Source organism: Archocentrus centrarchus, chromosome 15, assembly GCF_007364275.1.
Source record: "Archocentrus centrarchus isolate MPI-CPG fArcCen1 chromosome 15, fArcCen1, whole genome shotgun sequence".
NCBI classification, from domain to species: Eukaryota; Metazoa; Chordata; class Actinopteri; order Cichliformes; family Cichlidae; genus Archocentrus; species Archocentrus centrarchus.
The window spans coordinates 27,219,302-27,233,220 of record NC_044360.1 but is presented as its reverse complement, the minus strand read 5'-3'; the positions used below and the strand labels follow the sequence as shown (position 1 = coordinate 27,233,220).

At 42.7% G+C, this 13,919-nt stretch overlaps 1 protein-coding gene across 1 annotated transcript in view; it reads right to left on the bottom strand.

The window, feature by feature from the left end:
* Positions 1-13,919, bottom strand: part of ttc7a (tetratricopeptide repeat domain 7A) — a 72,818-nt gene that overhangs the window by 19,116 nt on the left and 39,783 nt on the right. Inside the window, 3 exon segments of the mRNA XM_030747583.1 lie at positions 3,680-3,882; positions 8,609-8,743; positions 9,260-9,372. Of these exon segments, the coding sequence (XP_030603443.1) occupies positions 3,680-3,882; positions 8,609-8,743; positions 9,260-9,372 (451 nt within the window).

Genomic DNA, 13,919 nt, shown 5'->3' with positions numbered 1-13,919 from the left:
GTTACTGGAGGCCAAAGTAATGCCATCCAGAGTAAGTATCTGGTTTGACACCATGTTTCTAAGATTTGTGGGGCCGAGTACAAGAATTTCAGTTTTATCTGAATTTAGAAGCAGGAAATTAGAGGTCATCCAGGCCTTAATGTCTTTAAGACATTCCTGCAGTTTAACTAATTGATGTGCATCATCTGGCTTCATTGATAGGTAAAGCTGAGTATCATCTGCATAACCATGAAAATTGATGCAATGCATTCTAATAATACTGCCTAAAGGAAGCATGTATAATGTAAATAGAATTGGTCCTAGCACAGAACCCTGTGGAACTCCATAATTAACCTTAGTGTGTGAAGAAGACTCCCCATTTACATGAACAAATTGGAGTCTATGAGATAAATATGATTCAAACCACTGCAGTGCATTACCTTTAATACCTATAGTATGCTCTAATCTCTGTAATAAAATGTTATGGTCAACAGTATAAAAAGCTGCACTGAGGTCCAACAGGACAAGAACAGAGATGAGTCCACTGTCAGAGGCTCTAAGAAGATCATTGGTAACCTTCACTAATGCTGTTTCTGTACTGTGATGAATTCTGAAACCTGACTGAAACTCTTCAAATAAACCGTTCCTCTGCAGATGATCAGTTAGCTGTTTTACAACTACTCTTTCAAGAACTTTTGAGAGAAAAGGAAGGTTGGAGATTGGCCTATAATTAGCTAAGACAGCTGGGTCAGTGATGGCTTTTTAAGTAGAGGTTTAATTACAGCCACCTTGAAGGTCTGTGGTACATAGCCAACTAATAAAGACTGATTGATCATTTTTAAGATAGAAGCATCAATAATTGGAAAGACTTCTTTGAACAGTCTAGTAGGAATGGGATCTAATAAACATGTTGCTGGTTTGGAGGAAGTAACTATTGAAGTTAACTCTGAAAGATCAACTGGAGAGAAAGAGTCTAAACAAATACCAGCAGTGCTGAAAGCAGCCGAACATGAAGAATAATCTTTGAGATGGTTATGAATAATTTTTTCTCTAATGTCTAAAATTTTATTTGTAAAGAAATCCATGAAGTCACTACTAGTTAAAGTGAAAGGAATACTCGGCTCTACAGAGCTCTGACTCTTTGTCAGCCTGGCTACAGTGCTGAAAAGAAATCTGGGGTTGTTCTTATTTTCTTCAATTAATGATGAATAGTAAGATGTCCTAGCTTTACGGAGGGCTTTTTTACAGAGCAACAAACTCTTTTTCCAGGCTAAACGAGCATCTTCTAATTCAGTGAGACGCCATTCCCTCTCCAGCTTACGGGTTATCTGCTTTAAGCTGTGTGTTTGTGAATTATACCACGGAGTCAGGCACTTCTGATTTGAAGCTTTCCTTTTCAGAGGAGCCACAGTATCCAAAGTCGTACGCAGTGAGGATGTAAAACTATTGACGAGATAATCTACCTCACTGGGAGCAGAGTTTAGGTAGCCGCTCTGCACTGTGTTGGCACATGGCACTGAAGAGTATAACAATGAAGGAATTAGCTTCAGTATAACTAAATTTCTGAGGCTAACAATATAGAAATTAGGGATTTATTTTGGTTCAAAAAGAGCCAAGAAGCTGCCATTGCTAATATTAGCAGCTAATAAGTATCTGATGAAATTATAGCCTTTATATAAAGATTATATAAAGGCCACAACATCAACTTCTGGTTTGGAAAGTCCAGTTGCGAAGCCTCGAGCTGTTCAACTGAGTCCATAAAGTCATCATAAAAATGTTTACTGAGGTCATAGATGAAGGGAGCTGACGGCTGCGTTCACACAGATTTCTACTGCGGTCTTGCAGACACATGACCACCAATGACAGTACTTCTCTGCCATTTTGGATGTGTGACAATCATGGCGACAATGTGGGATTAATTGAATAAGGCCCCACACACAAAGCTATGGCCATATTATACACTGCTCTTAAAATGTGACATAAAGGATTTCATCCTGATACCTAATGGCAGTCAGGGTGCCGTTGCCTAACCTGTAGAGGTTTGTAGAGATCCCTGCATGGATATGCCGCCCCAGACCATCACTGACCCACCACCAAACCGGTTATGCTGAACAATGTTAGAGGCAGTATAATGTTCTCCACGGCTTCTCCAGACACTTTTGCATCTATCACATGTGCTCAGGGTGAACCTGATTTCATCTGGGAAAAGCACAGGGCACCAGTGGTGGACCTGACAATTCTGGTATTCTATGGCAAACGCCAATCAGGCTCCACAGTACCGAGCAGTGAGAGGACATTGGGCCCTCAGGCCACCCTCATGAAGTCTGCTGGAGGTCATTTTATAGCTCTGGCAGTGCTCACCTGTTCCTCCTTGCACAAAGGAGCAGATACCGGTCCTGTTGATGGGTTAAGGACCTTCTATGGTCCTGTTCAGCTCTAGAGTAACTGCCTGTCTCCTGGAGACACTGACCCCAGCCAAATGCAAAACTGGTGAAAAAACAGTCAGAAAAGATGATGATGTGTCCTCCACCTGTAAAATAATTCCTGTTTTGGGGGGGTTGTCTCACTGTTGCCCCTCAAGTGCGCCTGTTGTTAACTTCATTAACACCAAAACAGCTGAAACAGATTAACACCAGCTCTGCTGCTTAACTGACCAGATCAATATCCCAGAGGTTTAACTGACTTGATGCTAAACCCTGATTAAAAAGGGTTCCTTTAATTTTTTTTGAGCAGTTTATATAGTTTGTGGTTGAAATATACAACAACTACAAAAATGTCATTAAGTGGCATTAACATCATCATCTCAGAGCAGCACTACACTCGCTCCAATCCTGTGAATAACCTTAAAAACAAAATAGCCTAGGGATTTGTTGAGTCCACCCACAGTAACACCTGATTCAGATTAATTGATTGGAAATTGATCATTCATACCTGGAGATATTAAAACGTGTTACTCAGTGTAACAGTTGTTCTTCCATAGAACATCAGGAAAGAACATCACTGTATAATATTCTAAACAGCTTCTCACAACAGCATTTTTATCAAGAATTTATACTCAAAAATATAAAATGCAGAGATTCAAATTGTTGCTGTTGCTAATGTAGCTTATGTGACATAGTTTATTCAGACTGAAAAAGTATACAAGTATTGGTGTTAATGTGTCGTGGTGTGAAAGTGTAATCCTACCCTTTGGGTGGCATGTTTGTGAATATTAAAGACAGCTGATGTAATCTAATTGAGTAAATTTAGGAAAACATTTAACTTCATTTGACATTCCAACACAATCTGAGTCAGAATGCGCGAGCTAATCTATGGCAAGTCTAGTTTCATTCAAAAGCTCTCGCATGAAATACAATTTAATGTAATTTAGTGAAGCCAAGTAAAGCACTGCAAATGTTTCCATGAACGTGTGTGTTCAGCCGTATGCATCGATTAAGTGCACGCACATGTTCTGCCCGCATATTAGGTCAGTTTTGATTTAATTTACTCAAATAAAGTATTTAAACATGTAAGTGTAGCCATTTGTGCGTGTGTGCGTGCGTGTGTGTGTGTGTGTGTGTGTGTGTGTGTAGGTGTGTGTGTGAGAGAGAGCGAGAGAGAGAGAGAGAGCTTACTGACCACCATGTTTTTATGTGTGACACAGCATGTTATACAAGTCCTAACTTGATTTTCAGCATCTGAAGGATCCACTGTCTCTCACCATGTGCACCAGTATGCGTTCTCCTGTAGGATGGATAGCCAGGGCCTCGTCATACAGCCCTTTGGCTTCGTCCAGTTGGCCCCGGAGCTCGGCCAGGCGGCCACGCTGCAGCAGCACAGAGTGAGAGTTGGGGAAGATTGAGCTGGCCTCAGCTATACAGAACTGGGCCTCCTTTAACCGACTGTCTGCCATGAACAACTCTCCTGCAGGATGAGATGGACACAGAGGGAGAGACAGATAAGAAGGAAGCCAAGAAAGGGAGATGGGGTAAGACAGGAGGTGATCGCGGTAAAACAGAGAAAGTAAAGAAAGGAGAAGTATCATAGGTGGAAAAGTAAGAAAGGCCAGAATGACAACATGCAAAAGGAGGAAAAACAATGAAAGAAAGGAAGTGATGAAGCAAAGATGGAAAGGCAGAGAAAGAAAAGAGGAGAACAGCATTTAATCCCCTTAGTAACCATGTGACACTGACTGAGATGAACTTTGCTGTGAGTTCAGCTGCATGGTAAAATAATATCTGTACAGTACTCAAATAGTACACACACACACACACACACACACACACACACACACACACACACACACACACACACACACACACACACACACACACACACACACACACACACACACAAAAGGCAGCATGAAAGTGAGAGTCAGAGCAATGTATTGGCTGGGAAGTCATGAAGCTCTTGCCTAAATATGGCCATCACATATTAAAGCTGCCTGCCTCCTTTCTTTGCTGCTGGGAAGATGAGGACAAACCCCACACACAAATGTTTACACACACACACACACACACACACACACGCACACACACATATAGAGTCAGAATCACGCCCACAAGCACTTTATTCTCCAATAAGACCTCAAACACAGAGCTGACCAGAGGACCTGCCCCTTTAGCCTGGAGTAGACCAATGTGTAGAGCAGACGTTTTAGTGGGAGCTGTCAGTCATCTAGGTGAGAGGACATTGGGTCAACAGCCAGAGAAGGAAACCCTTCAGCTCCAAACACTGACAGCCTTGTGTGCCTATGCTACAGAGAGTGTGTTGTGCAAATATACTGAAAGAGCCGTCTGCTCCTGAGTCCAACGAACCCATGTGTGTGTTTGGTAGCGGATGTTTTGTTTGTTTACCTGTGTCTCAGAGATGCACAGATGGGAAATACTTAGTGCACGCATGCTACCTCTGTGAGATGAAAAAACAAACCAAAAAAAAAAAAAAACCAACCCCTTTTTTCTTGCCTCGGGGTTCCTTTTCATGGCTTCATTTTGGGGAAAGAGGTTTCAGTGAGTGGTTATGTAAGGCTTTCTCCTGCTGCTCACCCGAGCTTGTAGGAAAAAAACTATTACTGCCTGCATGCACAGAGAACATTTATACATTTAGAGCTAAGTATGTGTGTGTGTGTCATATACTGCTAAATGTATTCCTTTTAAAGAGCTCTGTTTGTGTGTGTGTGTGTGTGTGTGTGTGTGTGTGTGTGTGTGTGTGTGTGTGTGTGTGTGTGTGTGTGTGTGTGTGTGTGTGTTTGCTGTTGGGCCAAAGAGAATGCAAGATTAGGAGAGGAAGTGACCGATGAGAAGAGGAATGCTAGGAAAGAATGGGGGGGGGGGATTGGCGCCCAGTCTTGAGTTAGGGGACACACCCTTGGTTTCGCTGATACACACACACACACACACACACACACACACACACACACACACACACACACACACACACACACACACACTCAAGCAAGAATGTTCTCTTTTGCCTGTTCTCAGCAGAGAAAAAGCAGGGTTCAGAGGTTAGACATAGAAAATAACTGTCAAATTACACAAAGCCACAGGGGACACGACCCCTTGCCTGTTCCATCCGACTCCTTTTGCGTTGTAAAGCAGTAAATACAGTGAAGGCATCTTCGCTGTATGGATTCCCATTCTTGCTCTCATGGCTCATCCACAGAGTGTTAGTGTGGAGCACCTCTAGTCCTCTTCCATCATTTCTTGTTAATGCTCTGCTCTTCTGTGAGCTTCCACAGACAGACTGAAGGCCAGACAGGTGGAGGTAATAGCGGGATGCATCGCTGGCATTCTGTCCTTAACAGCATTGGCCAAATATATTTAAGTACTGAGCGCTCTCCTACACAAAGCAGGCAGTATTCGGCAACGATGAACCTCGCTCAGGTGATGGCTGTAGACACCCCAGTGATGAGATTAAATTATTTAATTTTAAACATAAACAAGGTCACAAACTGAGATTCTCTTCCCAAAGCTGTTTAATTAATCTGCTACACTATGACACTGCATTTTCCAGCCTTTAATATATAGCAAAATTAATATTCTCTGCGAATTTCTGCGACTGCTGTGCCCCAAACAAAAATGTGCGCTCACGTTGTACCAAGTGCATAAACAATGTCTCACTCCCTTGAGATATTGGAATTCATCTGAGCTGATAAGCAGGTCAACAAGCTGTGGAAGACAGTGAGGATGCAGCGCTTTCATTGTAACATCACACATTCATTAAAAGGTGCCATCAGAGATTGTATTTGTATTTAGGTTTAATCTGGATTTCTTTGGTGAGGCTTTTGCCGGCGCAGAGTGGAAGGTTTCCATCCATTTTTCCACGCTGGATCCGTGTCTTCCTGTTTGTGTAAGTGAGTTGTTCGCTGCCCCTTTTCTAGTTACTTCCTGTTTTATTTTGAAGAGTAGACCCTTTTGTGGCTTTTTTCTTTCTTGTTACTGTCTTCACTGAAAACACCTGTGCCGTATTATCCCCTTTGCTTGGAGGGTGTATTCAGTCCTCACGCTCCCCCTCAGTCTTTGTCAGATCCCCATCTTTTCTCCTGCCTGTCTGGGAGTCCTCTATTGTGTTTACTCCTGGCTCCCCATTTTTTGTTTGCTTAGGTTGTCTCTTTGCATATGCTTTAGTTTTCAGGGTTTCCTGCCAAGGACAGCTTTCTGTTTTACTGTAATGTTATTAAATGTTATTATCTGCATTCAGTCCTAAGGGATCAGGTCCCGGGTCTATTACAGAATGTTCTCTGCTCTGTGACACGACCAGAACGATCCATGTACAGTGTAGAATCTTTAATCAAAACGATGTTTTAATGCTAAAATATGATGACTGTTTTTTTATCCATGAATTACAAATAAGTCCTAATTTTAGTGGTTGACTGTTACGTTTGATCACTTTCTGATTTCTCAGAGAAGTTCAATGTACCGACTCAAATCTGGGTATAAGAACGTCAATTCAGTTTGTGATCGTTACACGTGTGCATCACCAATTCACAGATGGGACAATGAATAGTGTCAAAGTATAGTAGTAAAAACAAACTAATATGTCTGCACGTTGAACTTAAGGAGCCTTCAGCTTTCAGGTCCCTCTCCTGTGGAACCAGCTCCCAGTTTGGATTTGGGAGACAGACACCCTCTCTGCTTTTAAGATTAAACTTAAACTTTCCTTTTTGATCAAGCTTATAGTTAGAACCAGGTGACTCTGAACCATCCCTTAGTTATGCTGCAATAGGCCTAGGCTGTTGGGGGGTTCCCATGATGAGTGTTTCTTCTTCACTCACCTCTTTTCACTCTGTTTTAATCATTAGTTGTTAATAATCTCTGGCTCTCTTCCACAGCATGTCTTTTGTCCTGTCTCTCTCCCCTCAGCCCCAACCGGTCTCAGCAGATGACTGCCCCTCCCTGAGCCTGGTTCTGCTGGAGGTTTCTTCCTGTTAAAAGGGAGTTTTTCCTTCCCACTGTCACCAACTGCTTGCTCATAGGGGGTCGTCTGATTGTTGGGATTTCACTGTATTATTGTCTTTACCTTACAATTTAAAGCGCCTTGAGGTGACTGTTGTTGTGATTTGGCACTACATAAATAAAACTGAATTGAGTTGAATTGAATTGGATGTGGACTTAACAGCTGATATTTCCCTCACCATGAAGTCAGCACTTCATGGTGAGTATTAGGCCTCAGTGTAAATTTTCTTGTTATTTATTCATTTATTTTTGATTAAATATCAGCTAAACTAATTACATGAATTGCACAGAAGCTTTATTGCTTATTGATAAATGTTAGCATGCTAGCATACTGAACCAACAGCGTGAACAAGGTAAAGAATCTCCACCCATCCATCCATTTCCTTTCGCTTATCCAATTCACGGTTGTGGGAGGGCTGGACTGTATCCCAGCTGCTACAGGGCGGGAGGCAGAGCACACCCTGGTCAGGTCACCAGTCTGTTGCAGGGCTAACACAGAGACAGACAACCATTTGCACTCACAGTCACACCTATGGCCAATTTCAAAACACCAGTTAACCTAACCCAGCTAACTGTATTGGACTGTGGGAAGAAATCAGAGAGAAACCACACATACAAGAGGAGAACATGCAAACTCCACACAGACAGGCCCAGACCAGATGATGGATTCAAACCCAGGAACATCTTGCTGTGAGGTAACAGTGCTAACCACTGCACTGCCCAGTAAATACATTATCTACTAATAACATGTTTTTCATTGTCATTTCAAGTGTTTTAGCAGGCAGATGTGGCTGTGGCACCTTTTTCTACTTCAAAATTTGTATTTAAAAAAAATGAAACTGAATAACTGGAATGGTTTCATTGCCTGAAATCAAAGTCTTGTCTGTTTTGAAACTAAAAAAAAAAAAATAACTTATTAAGCTTAATAACACTTGGGTAAAATATGAAATCTGCTTCACTTGTCCAACAAAGTTAACGCAATATTTGCTGTTATTTCAGTTTCATTTCACCTCTAAATTAAAGCACATGGAACACAATATGGTTCAGGTAAGTGGCTGGCCTTGTATCTCAAATGAGGGTGAAAAGAGATTCCCTGCTAACAGAAGGAATTTCAGATCAAATTGTCCAAAACATTCCAAACCATAAAGTTTCTGAAATATTGCTTTGACTCATGTGTGCTGCTGTCATACCAGCCTGCAGCCAAATGCGTTCCAGGATGGTCCAAATGTAAGTGGGTCCCTGGCGACGCGTAGAGCTGAGGTCTGACACCTCAGACAAAGCCGCTTCTAGACGGGATAGCGCAATCGATGAAGGGCTCTGTGAACCTGAAGTAAACAGGTAAACATGGCAGCTGTTAGAGCTGCAAATGATTTCTCAACTTTGATATTAAAACAGCTAAACTCTGGTTGCAATGAATATGCATATGTTAGAAACACTGGATGATGATTTCTACTCCTGTAGAAAAAAACATTAAAATATTACAAAAACATTAATTGGTATTTTCTCAAAAAAAAAAAAAAAAACACCTAAAAACTTCCTGTGGCTAAAAAGCAACCTGTTCTAAGCACAGTTGTAAAGGTGAGTCACATCATTGATATTTAAACAGCACGTCTGCTTTCCAGAACTGGGTTGCAGACAGGCAAACAGGGTTTTAATCCAGAATAGGTCAAAAGCTGGGGGATTTAGACTGACCTACAAATTCACCTTTCTCACTGCTATTTACCCAAAGCCAAAGACAGAACAGGATGTGTTTAATTTAAACTAATCAATTCAGTATGCTGCAATCCAAATATGCACAGTGGCGTGTCCTCTAAAAGATTTGAGGGAGCAAGTAAACAGACCAGTGGAGGTGTCCTGGAAGTCAGGCAGGGTGAGGTGGATGGAAGGTTTCCTGCCGCTAGGGCTGACCTCTGTCCTGTCGGCCATCGGTATACTGCTGCTGTCATCTGTCTCACTGTAACACACCAGAGAAGTTTTATCTCCATGAGATTCCACCTGTGATTGCACTTAAATGAGAAGTCCATCTTTTTAAAAAATCAAGTCGATTTTTCTTTCCTATAATACACATTTGTGTGTTACAGGCCCCTCAGTAATAATGAAAAGAAAAAGCAAAGGTGGGGGATGGCCAGGTCCTCCACCTGCTTTATACCCTCTGTGGAAAAAAAGATAATTATTCATGCTAAAAGTTTCACTACTGGCGGACAATGTTTTGATCTCCAGATGCTCCAAAATATTATGACTTAACATTGTGAAAAATCACAAAATGATAAAACTCTAAAATTAGGATTTGAAATCAGAAACTGAGTTGGGAGTAATTTTTTAATATTATCTAAACTCTGTGAATAGCTAGGCAAGCATAAGTCACAGTGCTTTGAAAAAATATTTGCTTGTCCTGATTTTTATTTTATTTTTTTTTTTGCATATTTGCATATTTATCACGCTTACATCTTTTTGGATCATCAAAAAATAAAAAATGAAAAAATTAAACAAAAATAGCCCAAATGAATTTGAAATGCAGTTTTTAAACGATCATTTCATTTATTAAAGGAGAAAAGCTATCCAAGCCTACCTGGCCCTGTGTGAAAAATTCATTGCCTCCTAAACCTAATTACCAGTTGTGCCATCCTTGGCAGCAAGAACTACAGTCTAACATTTGTGATGACTGTCAATGAGGACTTTGACTAGGCTGCTCCAAAACCTTTTCTTTTTTAGAGTCATTTAGAGGTTCATTTGTTGAGTGTTTTGCACCATTGTCCAGCTGCATGATTTAATTGCACTTGTGCTTCAGGATTTTCTGGCAGAGAGCAGAATTCATGGTTCCATCAATTAAAGCACGTTCTTCACTTTCTGAAACAACAAAGCAGCTCCAGACCATCACACTACCACCACCATGTTTGACTATTTCTTTGATATTCTTTTTATGAAATGCCGTGTTAATTTTACACCAGTTTCAAATCAATTCAATTTTATTTGTATAGCGCCAAATCACAACAATCAGTCGTCCCAAGGCACTTTATATTGAAAGATAAAAACCCTACCAAGACCCTACAGACACCTGATCCAGCCCTAACTATAAGCTTGATCGAAAAGGAAAGTTTAAGTTTAATCTTAAGAATAGAGAGAGTGTCTGTCTGCCGAATCCAAGCTGGGAGCTGGTTCCACAGGAGTGGGGCCTGAAAGCTGAAGGCTCTGCCTCCCATTCTACTCTTAAGTATCCTAGAAACCACAAGTAAGCCAGCAGTCTGAGAGCAAAGTGCTCTATTGAGGTGATATGGTACAATGAGGTCTTTAAGATAAGGTGGGGCCTGATTATTCAAGGCCGTGTATGTGAGGAGAAAGATTTTAAATTCTATTCTAGATTTAACAGGGAGCCAATGAAGAGAAGCCAATATGGGAGAAATCTGCTCTCTCTTTCTAGTCCCTGTCAGTACTCTAGATGCAGCATTTTGGACCAGCTGAAGGCTTTTCAGGGAGCTTCCAGGACAACCTGATAGTAGTGAATTACAATCGTTCAAACGAAATAATTAAATAGCTCTTCAGCTTCACTCTGTGACAGGATGTTTCTAATTTTAAAATTTTGTGCAAATGCAAGAGAACAGTCCAACATATTTATTTAATATGGTAAGGTAACGCCATCCAGAGTAAGTATCTGGTTAGACCCCATGTTTCTAAGATTTTTGGACCAAGTACAATAACTTCAGTTTCATCTGAATTTAGAAGCAGGAAATTAAAAGTGATCCAGGGGTGCCTGGGTGGCTTAGTGGTGAAGCCAACAACCACATACATATGTTGTGCTGCGGTGCAGGCGGTGCGGGTTCGAGTCCCGGCCTGTCGCCAATTTGCCTGCGTGTCTTCCCCTGCATCTCTCCCCCATTTCCTGTCTCTCTCCACTACCAATAAAAAGCTGCTGTGGCAAAAAAATGCAATTAAAAAAAAAAAAAAGGTCATCCAGGCCTTTATGTCTTTAAGACATTCCTGCACTTTAACTAATTGGTGTGTGTCATCTGGCTTCATGGATAGATAAAGCTAGGTATAATCTACATAGCAATGAAAATGCATGCAATGCTTTCTAATAATACTGTCTAAAGGAAGCATGTATAGTGTAAATAGAAATGGTCCAAGTACGGAACCCTGTGGAATGCCATAATTAACTTTAGTGTGTGAAGAAGACTCCCTGAACCGGAGTGGGCTTGCCACCCTTTTCCTGCTCAGGACCATGGCCTCAGACTTTGAAATGCTAATCCTCATACCTCTTCACACTTGGCTGTGAACCGCTCCAGTACGAGCTGGAGGCCACCACCTACTGAAGCCAACAGGGCTACATCATCTGCAAAAAAGCAGAGATGAGATTCTGAGGCCACCAAGGTCGAAGCTTTCCACCACTTGTCTACACCTAGAAATTTCATCCATAAAAATTATGAACAGAATTGAGGAAATCGACAAAAGGCAGCCCTGGCGGAGTTCAACACCCACTGGAAACGAGTCTGACTTATTGCCGGCAATGCAGACCGAGCTCTCACTGCAGTAGTACAGGGACTGAATGGCCCGCAACAACAGGCCAGACACCCCATACTCCCGCAGCACCCTCCACTGGATACCTTGAGGGACACGGTCGAATGCCTTTGCCAGGTCCACGAAGCACATGTAGGCTGGATGGACAAACTCCCACACACTCAGATATCCTTGAGAGGATCAAGAGCTGGTCCAATGTTCTGCAACCAGGATAAAAACGGCATTGTTCTTCTTGAATCCGAGGTTTGACTAATGGATAAACTCTCCTTTCTAGCACCCTGGCATAGATCTCCCAGGGAGAGTGAGGTTGATCCCGATAGTTGGAGCACACCGTCCAGTCCCCCTTCTTGAAGATGGGAACCACCACTGCAGTCTACCAATCCAGTGGCACTGCCTCAGATCTTCATGTTACATTGCAGAGGCATGTCAATCAAGACAGCCCTACAACATCCAGAGCCTTCAGGAACTCAGGATGGATCTCATTCATCCTAGGGGCCCTCACCCCCAGTGATGGACAAGTCATCCTCTCTTCCCCAGACTCTGCTTCCTCTATGGAAGACATGTCAGTGGGATTAAGGAGGTCCTCTATGTATTTCTTCCACTGTCCTACTACATCCTCAAGTGAAGTCAGCAGCGCCCCACCCGCACTATACACCATGTGAGCAGAGCACCACTTTCCCCTCATGAGTCACCTGATGGTTTGCCAGAACTGCTTCAAGAAAGTACGAAAGTCTTTTTCCATGGTCTCACCAAACTGCTCCCAAACCCAAGTTTTTGCTTCAACCACCTGAAATGTGTTCTGCTTGGCCTGCCGGTACCCATCAGCTTCCCCTGAAGTCCCACAGGCTAACCAAACCCAATAGAACTCCTTCTTCAGCTTCATGGCTCGCTTCACCTCAGGTGTCCACCATCTGGTTCAGGGATGACCACCATGACAGGCACCAGTCGCCTTGCAGCCGCATCCTCATATCCCCTCAGCTTGCTGCCTGTATGTTGGAGTTTTCCCTGGTGGACAAAATGGTCGCTTCCCTGGACCTTTGGGCCAGGGAATGGGCCCTGGCTGCTGATTGCATTTATGCGCCAAATGACAGTTCAGAATACCCAGCCTTCTTGGAGTTGCTGGGTGGGGTGTTCGAGGGTGCTTCATCCGGCGACTTCGTTATACTACTGGGAGATTTCAATGCTCATGTGGGCAACGATAGTGAGACCTGGATGGGAGGATTGGGAAGAAGGGGCTGCCTGATCTCAACCCGAGTGGTATTCTGTTATTGGACTTCTGTGCAAACGACAGTTTGTCCATAACAAACACCATGTTCAAACATAAGGATGTCCATAAGTGCACCTGACACCAGGACACCCTAGGTCGCAGGTCGATGATCGATTTTGTAATCGTATCATCAGATCTGCAGCCGTATGTTCTGGACACTCGGGTGAAGAGAGGAGCTGAGCTGTCAGCTGATCACCACCTGGTGATGAGTTAGATCAGGTGGTGAGGGAGGGTGCTGGACAGACCTGGTGCACCTAAATGTATAGTGAGGGTGCGCTGGGAACGCCTGGCAGAGGCCCCAGTCCGCTAGATCTTCAACTCCCACCTCCGGCAGACCTTCAACCGCATTCCGAGGGAGGCTGAGGACATTGAGTCCGAATGGACCACGTTCCGCATCTCCATTGTTTTTTGATGATCTGCAACATGTAAGTGTGACATATATGCAAAAACATTAAGAAATCAAGAAGGGGGCAAATACTTGCATTGTACTGCAATTATCTAGTTTCACAAGCAGAAAGCTTCAAGGGTGAAAAATGAAGATAACCCTGAAGTGCAACAAATCTGCAGTTCCTTGAGTGGCCACTTGGAGCTGGCTTTTAAAGTGAGTTTGTTTGTTCCACTTGCCTCTGCATTTGGGTCCTTAACCTGCAAACCATGACTTGTGGGGTAGTAACCTTTATAACTCACTCTTTCAAACATGAAGCCTTAAAGTTATTGGGGTG